Source organism: Ceratotherium simum, chromosome 14, assembly GCF_057802395.1.
Source record: "Ceratotherium simum simum isolate JZ-2026a chromosome 14, ASM5780239v1, whole genome shotgun sequence".
In the NCBI taxonomy this organism is placed as follows: Eukaryota; Metazoa; Chordata; class Mammalia; order Perissodactyla; family Rhinocerotidae; genus Ceratotherium; species Ceratotherium simum.
This window is the reverse complement of record NC_141913.1, coordinates 61698704-61723748: the sequence shown is the minus strand read 5'-3', so window position 1 is coordinate 61723748 and position 25045 is coordinate 61698704. Positions and strand designations below refer to the sequence as shown.

Below are 25045 nucleotides of genomic sequence, written 5' to 3'. Positions count from 1 at the left end.
CTTTATTTTCAAATAAAGCCTTATACAGAATATATGTTGATATTAAACAGAAATATTAATATATTAAATAAATATATTCAATGTATTAAACATAAGTAATATATGTAAAATATATTTAACTGCAAATCCTGTATCTGATAAAGAACATATTAAAAAAACTCTTTTACAACTCAATAATAAGAATACAAATAATCTAATTTAAAAATGACATAGGATTAGAATAGACATTTCTCAATAAGCACATGAAAAGATGCTCCACATTATTAGCCACTGGAGAAATGCAAATCAAACCCACGATTAGATACCACTTCACACTCATAAGGATGGTCATAACACAAAAGACAGACAACAAGTGTTGAGAAGAATGTGAAATTGGAACGCTCGCACATTGCTGGTGGACAAGTAAAATGGTGCAGCCACTTTGGAAAACAGTTTGGTAAACTCAAAGGTTTAAACAGTTATCATATGACCAAGCAATTCCACTCCTAAATAGAGAAATGAAAACATACATCTGCACAAAAACTTACAGACAAATGTTCACAGCTGGATTATTCCTAATAGCCAAAAAATGGAAACAACTCAAATGTCTAACAACTGATGAATGGATAAATCAAATGTGGTCCATCCACACAGTGGAATATTACTCAGCTAGAAAAATGAATGGAGTACTGATACATGCTACAATGTGGATGAACCGTGAACAAATGCTAAGTGGAAGAAGCCAGTGACACAGACCATATGTTGTATGATCCCATTTATATGAAATATGGAGAACAGGCAAATCCATAGAGACAGAAAGTAGATCAGTGGTTGCCTGGGGCTGAGGGCATTGAGGGGACAGGGGGAACGACTGCTAATGGCTACAGAGTTTCTTTTGGATGTGATGAAAATATTCTAGAATTAGAAGTGGTGATGGCTGCACAACTCCATGAACATACTGAAAACCACATAATCTCCAGTGCAAGGCAGACAATGACCTGTGTGCGTCTTCTCGTGGGACTTGAGGACCCCGGAGGAAACGAAGCCACGCCCACAGAGCTTGCACTTGTAGGGCTTCTCCCCAGTGTGGGATCGCACGTGCTGCTTCAAGTGGCTGGACTTCTTAAAGCCTTTGTTGCAGTAGTCACATCTGTAAACACAACACAAAGAGCACAGACCATGTTAATTCACAGCGTAACTACAAACATAACATCTGAGAATGGAAGAAAAGCTGACAATCTTCACCATCATTAAACAATCAGGCATAATTGTTATAGAAACTAGGTGTGCTCTCCAACATTTAAAAAATTATAAAATATTAGCAATAATACTTTGTTAGATCAAATTCTGCTCAGAGTATTTGTAGTCTTAAACGTATTTTATTATTTCAAAATTAGTAAATCCGACAGTAATTTCCCAGCAGGCATGATATTTGATTAATTAGAAACTTTCTTTAAACATGACAGGAAGAAAATTTAAGACATGCTATTTTCTTTACTAAATCATAAGACTCTGGGAAACTGTCCATTGCTTCAGGGTCAGAATCACTCCTGGACCTGGACACTTGGAAATGCTAACTCTCATATACTCTTTTGGTTTATAAAATACTTTACAAAACATATTTCACTGGAGCTATTTTGAATAATATATAAATATGCAGTATTACTGTCCCCTCAGTTATTACAGAATATATTAAAATTACTTTAAGGATGAAAATAATTATAAATGTCAAAATTCCTATTCACATATTATTAAAAACTAAAAAGAGAAGATTTAGAAAGCTTAATCCATTATATTTCCCTATTTTTTCCATTTCCAAGCTTTAATTTGTGGTAGGAAGCTAGTGACGTTCCAAACCATAGTCTAAGACCAAGTACCTATATAGATGTGACTAACATTCCTCTAAGGTCCAAACTAAACTAAAGGCTGACTAAATGTAAACACACTGAGAAATCTCACTCTAATATGCAAGTGTGGTTTAGTGAGGTTATCTATTAAAAATAAAAAAGCAAGCAAACAGCATTCATCAGCTGATTTTTGAAAGAATTCTGCAAATGAAATCAGGATTGATTCTGGTCTACAAGTCAGTAGAAGAAAATGATCTATTTCTAAAACCAAGTACCACCAAACCATTTGATATTTACTGAGAAACGTTCTGTAATAAGGAGTCAACTTCTCAAAAGAGTCACATCTATTAACTAAAACCAACCACCACCAACAGAACATATTGGTAGTACTGTGGAGAAACAACCATCCTTCACAGACTGGTCTGAAAGCCAGACCTTCACCACCTGGCCCCAGCCAACCTTCTGGCCTCGCCTGCAGCCACTCTCCCACCTCAAGGACCATGCTCTGTCCACATGGAGACGGGACCCTTCGCTGCCTGTCAAACACCACTTCCTCTCTCTCCATGGACTACACCTGCCTGCTCTGCCAACCACATTTCTTCCTCCAAAGTGTCCAATAACAACCTAAATTACAGGAGCTAACACTTAGGGCAAGCTCCTATAGACAACCATCATGCCAGGGAGTATGCACAGCATTTCAGTTACTCCTCATCACAACTCTGGGAGGCGTATTCCTCAGAAGAGATTAGGTGATGTGTTGAGTTCTCAGTGACAGTATCCACAGAAACACCTCATCTGAACTGAGACTTTGTCCAGGAATCACATCTCCAGGGAACTTTGCTACCCTCTACTTTTGTCATACTTATGGGACAAAAGATAATAAAATTATAGGCTCTAGGTTCCATGTTTCTTAATGTCCTAGGGGAGGATCCTTGACCTCCTTGAGGTTCCAATGAAAGCTACATATCCTCTCCTCAGAAAACCATACAAGCACACAAACCTCTCCCTTGTGGTTAACCTCTCCCTTGTGGTTAGTCCATCCTCACCTTGCTCGCCCTAAGTGGAGGGTCCACGGGTGCAATCTTTGAGCCTCTTCTCTTTTTTATGGGCAAGTACCCCCATGGCTTTAAATATTAGTCTACATACTGATAACTTCCAAATGTGTACTTCCAGCCTGGACCTCTCTCCTTAATTCCAATCTGGTATAAGGAGCTACCTACATGACATTTCCCCTCGAATATCAATCCTAATGACCAAAATCAAGTCTTGGTCTTGATACCAAAACCTGCCCCGCCCAGGCTCTTCCCTTTCCCAGGGATAGTAATTTCATTCTTCTAGTTGCTCAGGTCAAAATCCTAGTAGTCATCCTTAACTCTTCTCTTTCTCTCACACCTTTATCTGTAATAAATCCTGTAGGTTCTACCTTCTAAATAGACCCAGAGGTTAAGACCACTCCCTATGACGGCAACAACTCTCTCTTCAGTCAGCTCCACACGGCACTTAGCGCTCCCTTCCTGCTTTATCCTTCTCCAGGCCCCACAGCAACACATGATCTACTGTGTAGTTTACTTACTTATTTTGCTTATTATCTCTTTCCACTAGAATGTAAACTCCATGAGGACTGAGGGTTTTTTTTCTGTTTTGCTCACTAATATAGCCCTAGTGCTTGGCACATAGCAGGTTCTTAATAAATGCTGAATGATGAATGAATGATGCAAGACTAGAAGTGCAGAAAGGCCCAAGCATATGTCACAAAGGAATCATGAGAAAACACTAGATTAATCTCACTTAAAAATACCAATGCAAAATCCCAAATTAAACACTAGCAAAAAATTACTTGTTGAATAAACGGAAGTGTGAATAAAATACCAGGAGAGTCACAGAAATCCTGAAGCCCATCTATGCATATCCCCTAAAAATCCATGGACCCCCCAAATTAAGAACCACTGCTCTAATATATTTTTGATTTTGAAAATTCATGAAGATCTCAGGATAATATACTTCTGAAGGTATAGAATTTAATATATAAGAATACTGGTTCATGGTACTTAAGATCTTGTGTGAGAAACAAATCCTACGAAAATGAAACAAAGGAGTTACTTGGCCTCCCAAAAATTATGTGCTTAATAATATTAGCAAAACTTATCCATTTCAAAAATCTTAATTAAGACCATTCATTTGAGGTAAGGTAGCTCTTCATTTTTTAAGAGTGACTATCAAGTAATGAGGCACATCTTTTTGTTAAATAGCGCTGGAAAAAATTATTAGAATTTAAAAAGTATTTTAAGCAAATAATAAAATTATTAAAATATTATAAAGCCAAGACTATTTCTATTAAAAAAATACTCACTTTACTTTTTTTATTATATATACACTCATATTTAATTGTATAAGAATATATTTTATTCACTGTAAAGGTCTATGTCCCAGTATGAGCCAGGGCAGGGGTCTCTATTTTTCTCACCAGTGTATTCTAAGCATCCAGAACAGCACATGGCACTGAAGGTGCTTAGCACATACTGCTGAGTGAATGCACAGATGAAGTGTGAAGTGATGAATTAATTTAAAAAGCTGTCTTTGCAATCATGTTGTACTCTGGCACATACGAAGAGCCTTGGACAAAAAGGTGCACTATAAATTTATTTCTGAAAACATAACAATGGCTTATGGTGGGGACAGAAAGCTAGAGCAGAGTCGTTTAAATGTACAGGCCAAGGACGGGCTGCTGCATCCAAATCTCAGCCTGTCACTTATTAGCTGTAGAATTTCAGCAAGTTCCTCTCTTTTGTCTCAGATATTTTATTTATAAAATGGGCATGATAACGGAACCCAGTTCATAGAGTTTTTGATAAAGTTGAATTGCAAAGCCCTTGGAGTGGTGAAGGCACACGCTTGGCATGCCATGGTGATGAGTCGGCAGTAAGGGAAGCGTCTGTGCCGCTGTCTACCTGTAAGAGCGCCGGCTCTGGTCCTCGCTGTCCTCTAGGAACTGGGGACGTTGAGTCTGCAGCTCCAGCTCCTCTTGGGATGACTCTTGAATCAAACGAGTTGTCTAAAATTTAAGAGAAGTATCAAGCAGACTACTTGAATATCTACAAATAAATACAAACAACTCAAGAACAACTAACAACTAAGGGTAAGAACATTCATAAATGCAGATTTAAAAGGAGAAACCCCAAGCAGGTAACTGCAATCATTTGGACCAGATTAATAATAAAAATCATTTATACCAATTTTATTAAATAAAAAATTTTCTATTAACTGGCTTTAATAAAGTTCGATCGAGCATGAAACTGATCTTTCCACATTTTTTATATATCTTAGTAAGAGATTACTCCTTCATGTGCTCTACTCTTACCAAAATCGAATAAAAGCCTACTTTCTGAAAATATTGAGTCTCTTTGCTTGTAACAAAACCACAGGGGGAGAAAGAGAGCCTGTCCTCCACCCCCAGGAGAAGCAGCATGACTCCGGAGTGCAGTCCATTAACCCCAGACCTTCCTGACACCAATGTTGAGACCCAGGCTCCCACAGCAAGAACCAAGCAAAGATCTGGTCATTGACTTCCGACCCCTCCAGAAAACACCCGTGCTCAACGGACAGAGGGTAAGCTGACCTTTAGGATGTATGAAATGGGCATAGGACAGACCACCAACAGTGGAGAACCTGCCTGTGTGCAGCCACATGTTCGCCCGATTGCCATGACCAAACCAGATAAGCCGTATTCCACTAAAGTGAACTGCTGTGCAGTTTTATTCAGAGGGCTCTCGAGTGAAGGGTAAGCTACTAAGTGGCGTGTTCTCCACTACCAAGATTCAGCATCTGCTGCCAATTATGTAGTTTCTGATCCATGAAAAAAATGCTATGAAATGTTCTCTGGAGGGTCCAGGCCGACCACTTGGCAAAGCTACCAACAGTGGCTTTTAAAGAGAGAAAACAATTGATTGGCCAATCATTTTCATCACTATTAAAAAATTTCCAAAAATGTAAAAATCAAAACCAAAACAAAAACTTAAATGTCCCTAACTTGACTAAGAGATAAAAATTCTAAATGATGCATTTAAACATTTATTTTTCATATGTCAGCATTCATTATATTTTTGTTCTAACACATTTCTTTTAAGATTCCAAATAAAAATGTTTAGGTTTTGTCACTGACGCAACATAATATCCTTCATATATTATTACACAACACTCTAGTGACTTTCCTGAATTTAAACCAAAAAGGTAAAGCCACATCATGGTAATGAAATCCTTAAGTAAAATGAAAGTGTTTTAAGGGAAAAGAAGGCCCTATTTGCTGAACATTTAAGTTTTCACAGGTGAAAGTTACAAGTTACAAGAAGTTAGCATGCCCTCTTAAGTAAGCAAATTTTAAATAATCACAGTGAATAAAACAGAATCTGCTAAATAATGACACATATCTCTTCTGTAAATACTCACTACATTAATCGTGTCAGAGCTAGGAACCTGAAGTAAGTTCTGCTGGTGGAAACTCGTGGAGAGGGCCTGAGATTCTAGTGTACTGGAATCTTGTAACTGCTGGACAGGTGGAAACTGAGTCTGCTGATTGTACGTATCAGTCACTGTAAAACCTGAAATAAATTAGGAAATATGAGTTCTAGAAACAGTATTAAAGTTACACACAAAAAGGCAAAAACAAGTTGGTTTTATAAATAAAGATGTTTAAAGAAACATTTCTACTTTGTAAAGTAGAATCGGGATCAGTTTTTATCAGCAGGCTCTAAAATTATTTGCTAACAGGCAGGAGCCTGCACTGAGCACATATCCTTACAGTGCAGGCTTACAGACTAGCCACAAACACTCAGTTACCCCTAGGTCCCAATTTCTACTCAATTGTCTTTTCTCGGCTAGAAACCAAGTGTAGAATGGTTGTTAAACTCGCTTTCCAGAAAATATGAGCAGACCACAAAATAGCACATACACACACACACACACATACACAAAATCCATGCAAAAAGTTATTTGGTTTGAAACCATAAATTTCAGAAGGGCCTTAAAAAAAACACCTAAGGTTGTTGTAAAATTAAACCCAACCCAGGTACAGCTCATTGTAAAATCCTACGTAAGACCCACCACTGACCCTGGGATAAGCCAGCCGGCTCGAAGGATTGCTGCGGAGGAGCCTGCTCTTCAAACTGGTCCATGGGCCCTTGCAGAGCGTGCTGCGGAGCCACAAACCTATCTGAAGATAAGAATACAAAAAGAAGGGGGCGAAATTCATAACTGTGGAAGTTATTTCAGATCTCCCAATCTGTCCAAAAGGACACTTTAGTGAGTTTTCAAAAATCAGCCTCCTTATTTTGAAACGACAGTAGGAAGCAATTTATATATATATGAGATATGGTTAAGGCATTATTCTCGTACTTCCAGAATATCACTTCACAGTTTATCCTAAAACTTAGACATTCTTCTAAAATGTAACATTCTAAATGCAATTACATTTAACAACTATTTAAAACTTTTTGGATATGCATTGTTCCAGGCAACACAGAGGATAAAAAGTACAAAATCCTGCTTACAGACTAAATACATTTTTGGGACATCCATAAAACAGAACAGTAAACTGGTCAGCAAATTGTTAGCAGGCCTGCACGAGACAAGAAGCCTGTGCCAGACGTAAGTCAACTACAGTAGTCCCCTTTTATCCGTGGTTTCACTTTCTACAGTTTCAGTCACCCTCAGTCAACCATGGTCTGAAAATATTAAGTGGAAAATTTCAGAAATAAACAATTCATAAGTTTTAAATAGTGTGCCATTCTGAGCAGCACGATGAAATCTCGTGCTGTCCTGTTCCATCTTGCCCGGAGACGTGGGTCCCTTTCTCCGGTGGAACCACATTGTCTACGCTACCTGCCCATTAGTCACTTAGGTGCAATCTCAGTTATCAGATCGACTGTTGCAGTATCGCAGTGCTTATATTCAAGTAACCATTATTTTACTTAATAATAGCCCCGAAGTGCAAGAGTAGTGATGCTGGCAATTCCGATATGCCAAAGAGAACCCGTCAAGTGCTTCCTTTAAGTGAAAAGGTGAAAGTTCTCAACTTGATAAGGAAAGAAAAAAAATCACATGCTGAGGTTGCTAAGATCTATGGTAACTTTTATTACAGTTTATTGTTAAAATTGTTCTATTTTATTGTTAGTTGTTGTTAATCTCTTACTGTGCCTAATTTATAAATTAAACTTTATCATAGGTATGTATGTGTAAGAAAAAACATAGTATATATAGGGTTTGGTATTATCTGCGGTTTTAGTCATCCACTGGGGGTCTTGGAATATATCTCCTGAGGATAAGGGGTGACTACTGTATGTGAGACAGTATGTCACTGTGCTCACTGTCTGCAGTTGGGCTGACATCTTTTTTTGGCAAGACTCTATTGATGAAGGAAAAAGTGTGTTGATCAGGAGCCTAATCTCGTTGCAGGCTGGTAACAAACAGTTTGCAGACCTGCACTAGTCTATGCATCAGACTTAAAGTACTGTAATAGAATACTAAAGATCATATAGAAGTATATAAATGTATACTCACTGAAAACGAAAGATATTCTCAATATATTAAGGAGTAAAAGTAGGTTACAAAAAAGTATGCATTGAAAGATCCTATGTCTATAATTCTATATGCATACCAAACTCTCTCTCTCACACACATAAATACATAGCACAACTCAGGATTTAAAATGTCAGAGATGAGATACCAACATGGACTGGAGTGAGCATGAAGAGCTGCAAAACTGTATGGATAATTCCAAAAGTTAAAACTCCTGAAATATTTACCTTCATCTGCTTCCAAAGGTTGATCTGTCAACTGCTGACCAAGTCCTGTTTCTTCTGCGCCTACCACATGCTGTGGCTCCAGGTCTAGCATGGCTTCGGGGTTTGCTGCGACCGCCTCAGCAGTCTGCTGCAGCTCATCGCTCTCAATCTCCACTTGCATCTGAGTGGAGACGTGGATGCTCTGCTGGTCCACGGTGCTGTCATCTATTGAGGCGGCTTGTTGATGCTGTTGGAGCTGCTGGGCAAGTTCATATCTTCAAAAAATCAATGATAACTCATAAAGTTAGATGCCGTCAATAATTACTCGCATGGAATACAACTGTGCAAGTTGTAGTTTATTAAATTATTAGTAAATAATTAATAAATTATTAAATAACATTTTTATTTTAAATTATCTCATTTTGAAGTCATGATGGCAATTCAGTTGAAAATTAAATACTATTAATAATTCTGAAGAAAGATCACATTGCCTTATCTTCAGTGCTTTCACAGATTAGTGGCACACGAAGGCAGCAAAGGGAGGGTAAAGAACAACACAGACTGGAATCTTTTAAAAGTTTAAAAAAATTAAAAAGATGCTACACATTTCAAAGTAAAACTCTCCCAACTTAAATTCTGCAATGAGTTAAAGTATTCAGAAAAAGAATTGTACAAAATGAGACAGTGCCTGTACACACTGATTTCAGTATTATAAACAAATGTGGTATACGGGGGTGGTGGGCAAAGTCCTAGAACCTGCTGTCTCTCACAGCCGGGGCTGTAGAGGTTTTATCTGACCAAAGAGCCACTGTGTTACAGAACTGGGAGGCATATGACCACTCTGATTTTCTGCAAGATCATTATTCACATTAATACCGCTTTTATGTATACAAAATATATCCACTATATTTTCAGCAGGTCAACAATTTCTCTTTCAAAGAGAAAAACAAGGAATTCAGTGAATGAATCAAAGAACTTAAAAAAACAGCTCAAACAATTATCCGATTAATAGGCCATATAATATCTAAGATATGAATGACCTATTCCTCTTTCTAAGATACTATGGTCAGATCCATACAAGCTCCACCATGTTTGATTCCAGAACCTTATCAATCTGTCAACTCAGAATTCCATTCTTAGTTCCAAACAAAATTTTTCTTCTTCATTTTCTGATATCAAAAATAGTTACTTCTCAACTACTTTTACTGAAGAAGGGGGAACAAAAATGCAATAAAAATAGGAAAGAATTAGAACATACATTGTCACACCTTTACCCTAATGGTGACTGTACAGCAACGTCATGGGGTTCACATACGTCTTCTCCACTAAGCCCCTAAAGGGGAGAAAATGTCTCTTGCATGGTAACTGGTGGAGGCTTGTTTTCCGTTTGTTTGCTTGGGTTTTATTTTCACAACTTTTACTACAGTAACCTTTTACACCTATTTTGAATGTAAGTATGGTATTTTAGGAATTTCTAACACTTCAAACAAAGGGATGAAACACTGGAGCTACTCTGTTCGCAGGCAGGTTCAAAGTCCTCACTGTCTATGAGAAAGAAACACCCAGCTCTGCCATATGACAACCCTGCCAGTCTTTAGATTGTCACCTCAGTCAAACAGTCATCTCCTAACGCAACTGTGGCACGTGTCCCTCAGTGTAACCTATAACAAAGCAGTGGCCAATGCAACACTTCATCTAAAAACAGCTGACCTACTTCCCAGAAATTATACCACTGGCCATTGAGTCCATAAACAGGGCCTTGAACCTGTACTCCCAACACTACCACACAAAGTACACTGCAAAGGCCTGGCTTCTTGACAGAGACAAATATTATTTACCAGGCTGCTGAGCAAGGTTGTACCCAAGCTCTATTCCTCGAAGCGTGGCACAGTGCTCAGGCATCCTGCTACAGCGTGTAGGAACACAGCATCCTCAACATCTACACACCCACAAATGCTCCAGTTCCCGAATGCACATGAAGCATATCATTTCCTCCACAAAATGCAGTAAAGTATAGCTGGATATATAATTGGAAGAGTCCCCCACGTTGACACCACCATATTCCCTAGATGGTCTCGAGAAGCAGTTAAACTTCTCAGCTAACTAATCAACTGTACAAAATCAAGGAAGTCACTCTGTCAAGTGTGCTCAGGCATCCAGATGGATAATACCAAAACAACTGTTTCTCATAGTTAATGTATTCTAACATTTGGAGTTTTGTTTTGTAGGTAATATCTGGGCAGAGACATCGGGGTTAAAATACTGTCCAAAGTAAATGTTGTAGGACACAAGGTTCAAAATTCTCTTATGGTAGGCCTAGTAACTCTGATTTTCAAAATATCCTAGGATGTGGTCCCTTTATCCAGGCTTCCCATTACAATACAGAATTCTGCGGCTTCACAGAAATACCCACTGAATAAGCTCCATGTAGTCAGAATGCATCTCTGCAGGGCTCTCTGGATAACCTCCATTTAGAGATGAGAGAGTCTTCTAATCAACTAAAAATCTAAGTTAGCTTTAATGGTGGATTTTCGTGATGGCTAAAACACATGTTCTTTTTAAGTCAACAACATAGAATAATTACCATTCAGATACCTAATGACATGCCTAGAAATCACCGGGTTGACTAAGAATTTCTTTTTTTGAAATCTTCACTACCTAATTATACTAGGCATAGTCTATTTAGCATTTCATCTATTATCAACTATCAGTTTCAAAAGAGAGCTTACAAAGCACTTAGCCCAATATAGACTACTTCAATATTATATTAAAAATAATGTTAATACTTTAGTCTTTGGTTCTCATTAGATCCTTAGACACTAATACAGAAGTTTATGTAGCCCATACACCTCAAGCTACAAGTAATTATACAGGAATCAAAGACAATTATTTCTTAAAAACACTCTCCACCACCATCTGGGAATTATAAAGATTATTAAAAAGTGACCATCAGAATAATACCTACCTATGGGTTTTCATGTGCTTTTTGCAATTTAGTGAGGTCTTAAATGTTTTCTGGCAATAGGGACACATATAGGGACGAAGGTCATTGTGAATACCCATATGTCGCCGTAAGCTACCACCAGTAGTGAAAGCTCCGTTACATATCAGACACTTGAAAGACTTGAGTCCAGTGTGCGTTCGGACGTGTGCTTTGAGCACTCCTGCAGAAACAAAGCCTCTTCCACACTGAGAACACTTAAAAGGCTTTTCACCTGTATGTGATCTAAAAAGAATAAACATTTTAATGAATGAGTAAGCTTCTTACACTTTTATAACGCTTTGTAATTTAGAACGCACTCTCGTACATTATTTCACTTGATGGTCCCTGTTTTAAGCTAAGCAGCCAAGACGCAGCTGTCCGCTTTCTACCAATGAGAACACCTGAGACTCGGGGTGCTCAAGTGACCGCCTCAAGTCACAGAGCTAGTCTACAATTGTGAATGAACTGGACCCCACATCTTCTTCTGAGTTCGTTGCTTTTTAAATGACATCTCACTGTCTCTTGTGATCAAGTTTCTATTTTCTTTCCATTGGTGCTAGCACCAAGAATTAATCTAAACTCTGATGAATACACCTGAAAAACTGTTAAAGAACATAATTCCACTTAAAAAAACCAAGTACTTAGGCCAGCCCCGTGGCTTAGCGGTTAAGTGCGCATGCTCTGATGCTGGCGGCCCGGGGTTCGGATCCCAGGCGTGCACCGACGCACCGCTTCTCTGGCCGTGCTGAGGCCGTGTCCCACATACAGCAACTAGAAGGACGTGCAGCTATGACATACAACTATCTACTGGGGCTTTGGGGGAAAAATAAATAAATAAATAAAATTATAAAAAAATAAATAAAATAAAATTTAAAAAAATAACAAAAATACCAGTTAAAAAAAAAAAAAAAAAACAAGTACTTCCTTGATGTGTCAAGGAAATTGCAGATACTGAATTATAATAGTATAATTATACACTGAAATAAAATTCAGTGACAATTTCTGGGTAAAATATTTTAGTCGAGACACTAAAGAATAAAAATATCAATTATCAATAAATATTTTGGGGTCAAACGTGACATTTTAAATACCAAAAGCTAACACTACCATCCTTAATATTTCTTTAAGTCACCATTTCACTAAATCACTGTAATTATACTCAATTTCCATCTCTGAATCTATGTTACCTTACCTGATGTGTTGTTTAAGGTGGCAAGATTTTTTATATGCACGATGACAATAAAAACACTTGTATGGTCTATCTGCTTCATTTACAAAATTATTATTAAAATAACTTTGAAAAAACTGGTTTCTTGGAATAGGCTGGATAAGACCTACAAACCAAAAGAAAATCAGGAATAATTCACTGTCAATGCTACTAAAAAAGTTTAATGTCAAAAGGCATCTGCTTTACCCAGAAAGTGAAAATTCTGAGGAGTTAAAGTATAGATTCCAATGTTGCAATTAAATGCTATTTTAATTGTGTTAGGAACTGACTATTTAAAGAATACCTATCAGGAGATGCTTACATAGTTAATATAAGATAGATATTTTTTCAACATAAGGACTATCTATAATGTCATAGTTACTCCCCTTGGTTCTAGAACCAATTTTTAATGGATTCCTACATTTACTTTTTATATGAGCATTTGTTGGCATGGAATTTACCTAACTATATCCAAAATTTAGGTTAATCAGGATTTTTAATCCCTTACTTGTTCAGTATGAAGACTGCATACTAGGTACTATAATAAACTCAAAGGAGAAATGATTCTAACATGATCTTTTGTTCTAAAAAAAGTCAGTGTTTCATAGAAAGCTTATTAAAGGGATATTTGCAAATAGCAAAATTACTAACAAATATTTCAGGTTTTACATACTTTCAATAAATAAACAATTCCCTTAGGTTGACCACGTAATAAACATTTCTTGATCAAGCTATTGAGTAGCAATTCAGGACAAATGTACTTTTGAATTATTTAATATTTTCCTGGAACATTAAGAGGAAGACTCATGCTGTCATTCTATCTTGGCTGTTACTCCTCCTCCAAGGCAATGCAGCTATCTGCCAAGATTCTGGACTCGGCCCACAATCTCTCTCCTCTCTTAGCTGTACCATTAACTCCTACACAATGATTATCAATAGGCACCTCCTAACACACTGCTTTCCTAATTCTCTACCAGTCCAGGATACAGCTCATTCTTTGCCCTAAAACCTACTTCTTCCTCCTAACTCTCCTACTTGTACCTATGGAACACCCTTCTCCTAGTCACACAGGGCCAGGTATTTAAGAATCTTTGACAGCTCTCTTCTCTGTCTCATTAAGTTTGTCATTTGCCAGTCCTGGAGATCGTACTTGTCCAATGTCTCTTAAACTTGTTTCCTCATTTCTATTTCTCTGCTACCAATCTCAAACAAAGGAGAAAAAAATTAAAGCTGAAGAGAATTCGATACCTCAGCTAAATCATATTGCTCATATATTAGACCTAACTAAACTGACCTGTACTTCCTGATGCTTGCAACAGAAGCTCATTTATTTTTCAAAGAGAATTCAAAACCCTCCCTTATGATTTATGTATAATCCACACAGCAAAACTCTAAGAGCTGCCAAGGCTTTTCCCATTTCGCCAGTTTTTTGAGCAGTAACAGTACCATACGAGGACATTCTCCCTCCCGGCAGCTCCAACATCACTCTGTGCTTCAAGGCATTGGCTTGCTTTTACCCTAATGACTCTTCTCTCCTGCCCCCACAAAAAAACTTCATCATTCAGTCCACCCCCACTACCTTCTCCAGGCCACACATACTAAATCTGATGTAGACGGAATGACACGCCTGGTGCTCAAAGACACAATGGCCGTACAAGGGCTGATCCTTTAAACCTAGACTCGTGTTCTCTCCTCTACATGGCTCTGTGAAATACTCATGTAGACAATGCTAGCCTCCCAAATGATTGTTCTACTCTACCTTCTCATGTCACTGACAGAAAAACATTTTTACTAAAGTAAGCCATGATCTTAACAGCAGTTTGCTCAGATACCTTCAATGGCTTACTATCAAGAACTTAATTATTACAACTGCCCGGCTTGGCATTCCAACACTGGCTTGTTCTTTCTATCCATATCTATCCATCCAACCACCCACCCATCTATCTATATATGCAGCTTTATCTTGTCCCTCTATATCATTAAGCTCTCCCTATTTTCTCAACAAACCCACACTTTCCCACCTCTACACTTTGACATTTCTATTTCAGCATTTGTCACTGCTTGCTCTCTTGTCTCTTTTCCCCACTCCACTGGGTATAGCTTCTTGAGCCTAGGACTTGTCCCATGGTCACGAACATAGCCATGGGCCAACATAACAACTGCCAAGCAGGACACATAAATATGACTGAATAAATTAATGATCCCGTTCCCAGTGTCTAGAAATTAGAGACTGAAGGAAAGAAACGTGCACAAATTCAAACTAAGATTATTTATTCATGGTCTTACAGTCAACTTTTATTGGACATCTACTGTGTTTATGGAACCATGTTAAGTGCTATGAAGAGAACAGAAAACTAATGTGAATATTCTCCAAAGTGGTAACTAAAATGAGTGACACCTCTGGCACTACTAAGCTTATGAAACTGTAAAATTCAAATGCTCACTGTGGAAGGTCCTCTGATAATGCACAACAGCATATTAGACACAGTTATTTGGAATTTTATACAAATAGGTTCAATAACTGTTAGCAAAAAAGTACCAGTTAATTAAAGTTGTAAACTCAATATCTGATAAGCCATTTTCTTGCTCCTTGTTGAACTTAATGGAATGAATTGTTTCTAAGAAAAACATAAATAAAAAAATTTAAAAACTCTCCTCCCACAACTAAAATGAACTGTACAAATATACAAATGTGAGAAATTTTGCATGTTTCATTAGACAAGATATACATTAAAAAGCAACAAGAAAGAAAAACATAGGAAAGTGAAATAATTTTAAGCAATTAGTTACATAAATTACATAAATTCACGGAAGCAGGTAAAATTAATGAAATTTACAAGGTAATTTTTAAAAAGCCCTCTAATGGTTGTCTTCTATCTGTTTCACAGGGAAAAAAATAAGGTACTTAAGTGAGAAAACAAATTATTGCTTTTACCATTTCCCACACCAAAAAAGAATATGCCTTATGGGGGCTGGGGAAGGGCTGCTGTTCAAAATCTTACCAACAGTCAGACTTGAAGGCCACTGATAAAATTAGGATCTCGGGAGACTTTCTCCTAGAGCTCTGCAGTATAGACAGCAAGCTCTCTAGATGGCACAATTGTGTGGTTCCGCAGGAGCAGTCAGGCCTGGACTCCTCCAGGCTTTAGGCCACACCTGATTTAGCACCTTTCGACACACGACCAACCATCCGCCTTGTCAGCCCCTGACATCCAGCCTTTGCTGAAGCAACCTCACACCGGAATATGATCTAGAGACTTAAGACTGCCTATCTGCCCACGGATCATCCCTCCACTCTGTGTCACCCCCATCCTGGGCCAGGGTCCCCCCTCCAGCCACCTCCCTCTGCAGCAAACACCCACCCAGCCCCCCATGTTCTCCTCCCAACTCTTTCTCCTGTGGCTTCTGGAAACTACATTCCATGGTAAACAAATTCTCCATCATAAACAACTTCACAGAAATGTTTAGTTCATTATTTCTTCTCCAGAAAAGTAAGTCTCTGGTCAAACTGCTTCCCTTGAAGCTCTCACTCCTGACGACCCACTCTTTGAGTCTGCTGGGCCCCAGCCTCATGTCCTGGCCTGTCCTCAGTCTCCCAGTCTTTCACTTCCTTCCCAATCCTGCCTGTACTCCATGAGCCGAATCCCCTTATCTAACCCCTTGCCAATCCACTCTTATGCAACCTGCAAGTCCTCTGGCCCCTTCTCAAACAATTCAGAAGATCATAAATAGAAAAACAAAAGAACTTGCACAGTTACACCTCTCAGAGAAAACCATAGTTGACAGTTTGGTGTATACTCTAAAAAAGGAATTTGTTATGTACAAACATCAATGGGATCGACCATACACACTGTTATTACCTGTTTATACTTCATATATATGTCTAATGTCTTTCTAAGTCATTACATATGACACCATCCCCAACATGTCTGCAAGGAATTTCACTGTACCAATGTACCTAGTTCACTTAATACACTTTTGATGGATATTTCAATTTCTATTTCTAACTGTGTATACTGTCACAATGTTGCAATAAACAATCTAGTGTATACAACTGTTACCTTAGTGTTTTCCCCCTAGACGTGCAATTATAATTCCTGGGGGGTATCCAGGCATATGTATTTTGAAACAGATCTCCAGATGGTTCTAAGCCCTTTGCAAGAAGGGTTTGTGGGGCTCTACTTTGAGCTATTAAAGAAGTAAAATAACAGGCCTCATTTTTTAGATGCCTTATTTTTCACCTCTAATAATTTTATAAACACAAAGTTCTGTTAAAAAGTTAGGCTAATTATAAGATCTCAATCTTTAGAGAAAAAAAACTAAGTGTGATTAAACACACATAAAAGTCCTAACGGCCTCGGCTATATTATGTCATTTCTACTGGACTATCAGTCCTTAATATTTTTTTAAGGAAATTACTAATCTCAAAGAAAGGCATGAATAAATTTCAGTTAATTAATATGCCTTAAAAACAAACTAGAAACATCCTTAAAACTTCCTAAAATCCCTTCTACAGTAACAGAAGAAAAAGCTTTATCTTGTTATGGGGCTTGAGGAAAATACAACTTAGTTTTACAAAAGCTTTCATATAGTGCAATCAGTAAGAGAATGCAAATACTGCAAAATGACAAAATGATGACAAACATAACATATATTATATATAAGATACATAAGATATATAAAATCCTACATAAGATATATAAAATAAATTTGATATACTAGGTTAGACAAATGTGTTAGAGAAAAGCAAGATAAATGCACTAATATCAATATGATTAAAACATGAATATGAACTTGGAAGATCAATTATTACAGCCCTGAGGTTTAAAATAATAGATAACCAAACCCTGTCTCACTTCAATGAAAAGATATTTCAAACATTTATGCTACGCAAAATGGAAAAATGGTGATACTACACTTACACACACAGAGTCATATATAGAGAAAAAGAGTGATTGTTTTAAAAATAGGCATATCATACATATATATATATATGATTTGAAAATCCAGAAGCAGCTACAGATCAGAATATTTTGACCACCTTGAGTCCAATACTTCCCACGTTATTTTATTTAACATTTAGTTCTTGAATTACAAGAAAAAACATTTAGAGTAGAACAGACTCTAAACACTAGTAAAATACAATCCCTAAAATGCAATAAACTACACAATATTCAAGTTCAGTAAAGACTACTGGTGCTTGATATCAAGATACAGTGACTCTGAAAATCATGGTGTACTCTTCCATACTTCTGTGCACAGAGTGCAGTGGTAATGGATGTGGGAAGGAAGTAAGCTTTACTGAACACAGCCCTGGTCTAGAAGTCAGAATATCCAGGTTCTAGTTCTACCAGGAGCAAAAACTAGTTGTACAACCTAAAAGCAATTTTATAACTCTCTACACCCCAGTTTTTACATCTGTAAAAATGAGGAATGAGGATGTAGAGAAGCTTTGGAAAGACTATTTTTAAGTTCCCATGCAGCTCTAAAAGTTTTTAAAAATATATCACTACTTAGTACTATACCATCCCACAGTGCTGCCTTAATATGCAGAGATTAAATCACTCTAATACTTTCCTAAGTGACAGTCTCGGTGGACAGCATATTGTGTTTTAAGTAACTATACTGAACTGGAACATCTCATCTCCCAATTAAGTCAACTAATTGTAACTAATCTATGCTAAAACCTCTGTCGCGTTGGTATCAAAATCTGTCCTCCAAAGGTTATTACAGTCATATAGCCCCCAAGGAGCTCAGAGTCTGAGAGAAGAGACAGACACAAATATAAATATCAAAGAAGTTAAGCACGAAAACAAGTATTTACAATATTTTACATCTTACAGTGTGAAGCCAACTCTACGAATCACTTCCCTCATGTGTCTTGCTCAGCCTAGACCAAAAGAGAATTCCACTTCCACTAATTTGGTCTAAGACGCAGGCATCTGTGAAGCCAACAAGCAAAATGTATCCCGTTGTAACCTTGGAAAAAGTCTAGAGATTCAGGACTCTCATTTAACTCAACTAAGGATTCATAAATTTAAAGTCAAGAAACCCATAGGTGTTTAACTTGACTCATGGCAACCTGAAAAAATTGGTAATTTGAGGGTAACCCTAAAGCATGAAGCATAATTCTAGGAGCACTAAATAAATGTTTAATCTGTCCTGACTTTTAGAGATTTTTCTGCATTTCAGGAATAACACACTGAGAACCTATGGACTATGGTGAAGATTAAATACATATTAAGTGAAACTGGTCTGCTGTTTTGTCAGCTACCAAAACTGCACAAGAATATCAAAGCATTTTAACCTACCATAGAAATTTCGACCAGTTTCTATGCTCTAAAAAATTAAATACCCTAAGAATTATAGCTCCCAGAAACCTTAGTAGAACTCATACATAAAATCAGAGACTAGTATTTTGGAGAGGATGATCTTTAATTAGTTGTCTGTTTTTTGGGGGTTTCCATTTCTTCTAGAGTCAATTCTAATAAGTACATTATTCTAGAAAAGATCCATTTCAACTAAATTTTCAAAGGTAGTCGCAAAAAGTTGTAGAGTTTTTGCAAACAATTTTTATCTCATTTGTATCTGTCCTTATAGCTCATTTCTCATTCCTAATATTATAGATGTTTTCTCAGTTTTTAGTGTACTAGTGACATAGCAAGTTATCTATTTTACTATTTACTTAAAACTATAAAATCATTTAAAGTCACTAGAATTTTGTCTTCTAGCTTAAATTCTTTTATACTTATTAATTCCCTTTTGCTATTTTCATTTTTCTAGCTTTTTTTTTAAATAAGTGGTTTTATTTATTTATTTGTTCATTTATTTATTGTGAGGAAGATCAGCCCTGAGCTAACATCTATGCCAATCCTCCTCTTTTTGCTGAGGAAGACTGGCCCTGGACTAACATCTGTGCCCATCTTCCTCCACTTTATATGGGACGCCGCCACAGCATGGCCTGACAGGCGGTGCATCGGTGCACGCCTGGGATCTGAACCCAGGCCACCAGCAGCGAGGCACGAGCACTTCCGCTATGCCACGGGGCCGGCCCCTTTCTAGCTTTTCGAGTTATATATTTTATTTATTTTCATGTTTTCTTATTTTTTAGTAAGAAATACTTCTTAAAAGTCTTAATTTTTCTGATGACAGCTTTGGTCCATCCAATCTGTTTATATAATGCTCCCATTTGTAGTATGTAATTGCAGTTTTGAGTCTTTCTTTTCCATATAATTAAATTTTAGATAACTATTTTCTATCAATGTTTTCATTGAACTGAAATCAAAGATTGTATCCTATACAATACCTACTTCTGAAAATTTGAAATTTCTCTATGCCCTAGAATGTGATCAACTTCTATTTCATGCATATTTTTAAAAGTGTGTATTTTAGAGTAAAAGATTCTATAAAGCTATTAAATCCCCCTTTTTATACATATGCTTCAAATCCTCTTCAGTTTCACTGTGTTCAGTTAAATTGGTCTAATGGAGGATTTCTCACTATACTTCAGAATTTGAACATTTCTCCTTTCTTCTAATTGCTTGGTTGATACATTTTGACGCTATACTCCTAGATACATAAAGGTTCGTGACTGTTGATCATCTTATTAGTGGACTATAATGTATATTAATCTACAATCTCTTTATACCATTTAAGCTTTATTTATATTAAATTATATTTCATTTGATGTTAGTTTTGTTCATAGACTGGATTATCTTGTCTAAGACAATGATGAAATATAGGAACTGCATAAAAATGTAAATTCTCACACAGAATTTAATGAGGTTTCCTTAATTTGTTCTAGCACTTACAAAAATCATTTTTATGAAGATTCTCATAAGCAGTGTTTTCTTTTTAGTTAACAAAATCACAATTTACTTTGATTATAATAACATTGAGCCTAAAAAGAACTTAAAAGTGGGTAATTTTTCTTTTTAATCCAAAGATTAAAGCAGCCCAAATAATAATCAATTACACACCATGTAGGGATTTAAGATGAAGCTAACCAAGTGGACTGTGAGTTTCACATAAAGAACACTTGTCTATTTTTGGTGTCTCCAGTGAGGTAAGAATTTTTCTTCAGTGAAGACTTATATACTAATATCTTCACTTACACACTATTTCTCTCTTAACCAAGAACATAATTTGATCAGTAGTTTAGACAGAACTAGGACTTTAATTTTGATTGTGGAACAAACTGGCCCATAACACGAAACAATTTTTAATGAAAACTTTATTAACACCATGCCCCAAACGATTTAATTACGGAGAACATAATACTTATATAGCCTTTGTAAGGTACCACAGGGAAGAAAATCTTACCTACGTCAGTTATGAGAATTGGCTCTTGCAAAGGAATATCAGGGACTGGAACGTTCGCCTTGCCGACACGAACCTTTGCAGGTTTTCGCTGGTGCCTCATCTTCCTTAGCTCCGTGTGTTTAAAGTGGGAAGCAATGTGAGTCTTCCTATGGCCTGAGGTTCGAAATTTTTTGTCACAGTGAGGACAAGCAAAAGGTCTGACTCCTAATAAAAATAAAAGTACACAGTAGATTTACTTCAAGGAAATGCATCTTAACAGTTAATGCCAACATAAAATTCTGGTATTTTAATACTGATTTGAATATTCAATTTATCATTTCATGCTTATAATTTCATGGATATTTTAGTTATTTTCCCTTGTTTGAATACAGTGCATATTAGAGATGTTAAGGCACATAATAAGAGCATTTTAGTAAAAAAAAAAACTTACTATTTTCAGGAGAAAGGCTTACATTATAAAATACAGATATTCAGACAAGTAGTCCTCAAGAACACTGACGTGTGTAAGACTGCTCTCTCTCACGTCGCCATCTGTACAGTGGAGCAGCACTGCCTGCTTCCAGGCCTGCTGCAGGAACTGGACATGCTCACCCGTAAACAGCACTCGGCAGTGCCAAGGACTGAGTACACAGCACTAAGTGTAGTCGTTACTGATTGTAAATAATGCTGCTGCTGCTGCTGCTGACAGTAATAATATCCTCTTAATCCTCTACTATCACTTCTCTTTTCTGAAGGAAAGTCCCTCACTTACAATTTTATTGGAAAATGAAAATGCTGATTCCAAAGAAGGACACAAAATAAAACCGACTAATTTCAGCTTTTTCAAATACTCATCCATATGGCCAGCTCAGCCCAGGAACCCTGAGGGGCTCGGGGAAGTTACTGTTAATGGGTAAGGGGTTTCTTTTGGGGATGATGATAAAAATGTTCAAAAAATCAGATAATGGCATGGGTTGCACAATTCTGAATTTAACACTTTCAAACTTGAATTTTATCTCAATTAAGCTGTGTAAACAAAACTGAAGCCTGAATATGAACATTTTCATGCCTTACTATTGATGACAAAATATCTGAAAGGTAGAGTAGTTATTAAGGTTTCCCTCCCTGCATAAGTCCTCAACACAAATGGTCCGGCTGAAGGAGGTCCCGAAAACCCAGAGGTCTTCATACACTGCAGAAGTGTCTCTTCCGAAAAAGGCCCACCTAGTCTAACTCTACACCTGGTCGCCCACAGTAGGCTCTGTCTTCACTCTCTGCACGTCTGTGTGCGTTCATGAGTGGTACTGTTTAACGCCTTCCTCATTAAGCCATCAACTCCATGAGGATCAAAGTCACCTCGACTTTACCAGTATATACCTCATGCCGAGCCTACAGAACGTAACCAAAAATACTTATTAAAGAAATAAAAACAGAGCGTTCGGAGCGTTCGGCTATTCTCTGCAGACCCTGCTGTCAGTCGGCCCGCGGCGCGAGGGAAGGGCCCGAGAAGCCCCTCGGCACCTGTGTGCAGGCGGATGTGCACTTTGAGGCTCCCAGAGGTGGAGAAGCTCTTCATGCAGTACTGGCACTTGAACGCCTTGATGCCCGTGTGCGTTTTGATGTGGGCGGTCAGCGTGCTCTTCACGGCAAAGGCCCGGAAACACTGCGGACACTTGAAGGGCTTCTCGTGGGTGTGGATGCGGATGTGGCGCACCAGATCGCTGGGCTTCCGGAACTCCTTGGTGCAGTAGGGACACACGTGCCACCGAACGCCATTCTCCTCGCGGATTGAACCTGGAGCAAAATTTAAACAGCAACAGTCCAGCTTGGCCTAGAAACTGTATTATGCCAAATATTAAGGTACTTTAATGTCTTTCTAGGGTTAAATTAAAACAGCACACCATACCGATGAAAAGCTATATACTTTTTGCCACAGCAGAAGATATATGATTATGGATAAAGTTGAAATTTGCATAATCACTGAAATCATTGAGGACTATGATTTAATCTTGCAGAAAATCCTAACAGTCCCACGAGAACACAAATCACAGCCTGTGAGAGAGAAGAGCGCTAACTGACAAGCAATGAGACATAAATCAGGAGTCAGCCCACTGTGAATGTGAGTAAAAGCAGATGTGATCAAATGACTCCAAAAATAACTCAGAGAACATGAAGAGAGGGAATGAGGTTGGAATAAGCATTGTTTGAGCCCATCTGATATCACTAATAAGAAAACACTACAAATGCAAATAATTAGGAAATAGTAAGTCCTTATGCTATAAAAGGGAATTTACAAATAGTTAAGACAAAGAAATAGTATATATGACACAAACGAGTTCATGATCAAATATAAAAGATTCTGTTTTGTAACTTGAAATATTAGTATTTACCTTTGAATCAGGTTTAAAACTATTCCTATCAGAAGAAAAATCACAAGCAGAATTCATGAAAACATAATAAGTACAATGATTTCTAAAATATAAAAGCTAAAAAAAATAATTCAGCAGAATAATTTTTTAGTTTTTTAAATGTTTTCTTAGATATATTCATCTAAAATTAAATAGGAACCTACAATAAGGTAAAGAATCCACTTGAAATCAAAAATATTTTGGCCATGTTAATGAAATTCATCAGAAAATTTTAACTATTTAGCTGTGTCTGTACAGACATAGTTTTATTACGGAAAAAGAAAATCTCCTGTTTCCTTCTCTTTGTCATCAATAAATACAAGGAATTCTCCTTATGTGCAAGTGAATCTGTAAGAGAAAATGTATTTTCCTGAATATAATGCTCTTTGAAGACTAATTAACATGAGAAAGGAAGTCAGGAAAAAGAATGAAAAACAATGTTTTTCTAAAAAGTGATACAATGGAAACAAAGACAAAGAGAGGGAACATACACAAACCACGAGGGGGAAAAAAGAGTAGAAACAAGGAAATGGTTTTCAAAATGAGAGAAAGACATTTTATGGTGATATTGCTTATATTAAGGAAGTCTAAAACTTAAGAAAGCTTAAAACTAATAGGTAAAAATTCAGAGAAGTGCAATAATTACCTAAAGGTCTTATCATGACAAGTCAAAAAAGCAAGGTATAAAAAGATGAGAGAGAACTATAATATCTATTAGCTAAAATTATAAAATCATCCCCCAAAATCAGATTTTTCCAAACAAAAATGAAAATATATCTTTAATTACATAAGATGACATAATTTAAGACTGTCACTATGTTCTAATTATTTCTGGGAATAGACAGGAATAGAGACTACAAACCAGCAGCCCTGAAGCTGTCTCCAAATCTGGCCTGCATATGTTTGGTTCAGCCCACACGTGTGACAAGAAGAAAACTGAACCCAGATTTCCGACCCTTTGACAAACTGAAAGGTCTGGAAAACCAGATCTGCACTCCCACATGGCAACATACTCTGGTGCTGGGCAATAGCTTTGCTCTTCACATATATTAATAAATTTAAAAAGAGAAACATATAATAATCTTCAATATGAAAAGGCATTTACTAGAATTCAACATCTAGTTTTAACTTTCAAAAAACTGTCTAAAAACAGGAGGAAGTGAATAAAACATATCTCAATATGACATTTGACTTAATAGGAAAACACTAAAAGAAATCCTGTTAAAGTCAGGGAAAGTCCACTATCACTGCCATTAGTTTATCGTGTTCTAGAGATACTAGCCAATGAAATTAGATAAGATAAAGAAAATACACAGTATAAACTATAAAGAAAAAGGTAAAATCATTATTTACAAATGATATAATTATATACCTAAAAAAACTAAAACTCAGAAAGAGGCCATTTTAATACATGAAAATCGACATCCTTCATATCTACAAATACAGTCCAGATGAAAATTTTAAAATACTACTAAAATATATTAAAAAAAAAGAAGATCTGAATAAATGGAAATGCATATCTTATTCTTTGGTACAAAGACTAA

The 25045-nt window shown here is 37.0% G+C and overlaps 1 protein-coding gene across 7 annotated transcripts in view; it reads right to left on the bottom strand.

Annotated features, from left to right (window-relative positions):
- The window catches only part of ZNF236 (zinc finger protein 236), a 119103-nt gene that overhangs the window by 37361 nt on the left and 56697 nt on the right, over window positions 1-25045 (bottom strand). For 6 of the 7 annotated variants that reach the window (XM_087439350.1, XM_087439345.1, XM_087439349.1 and 3 more), the window contains 9 exons: window positions 22615-22887; window positions 21115-21318; window positions 12778-12919; window positions 11568-11828; window positions 8624-8877; window positions 6931-7032; window positions 6270-6421; window positions 4775-4878; window positions 978-1129 (listed from right to left, as the gene is read on the bottom strand). In XM_087439350.1, coding sequence (XP_087295476.1) covers window positions 978-1129; window positions 4775-4878; window positions 6270-6421; window positions 6931-7032; window positions 8624-8877; window positions 11568-11828; window positions 12778-12919; window positions 21115-21318; window positions 22615-22887 — 1644 coding nt within the window. The remainder of the gene's footprint in view (window positions 1-977; window positions 1130-4774; window positions 4879-6269; window positions 6422-6930; window positions 7033-8623; window positions 8878-11567; window positions 11829-12777; window positions 12920-21114; window positions 21319-22614; window positions 22888-25045) is intronic. The other variant, XM_087439347.1, reaches the window with a different exon arrangement.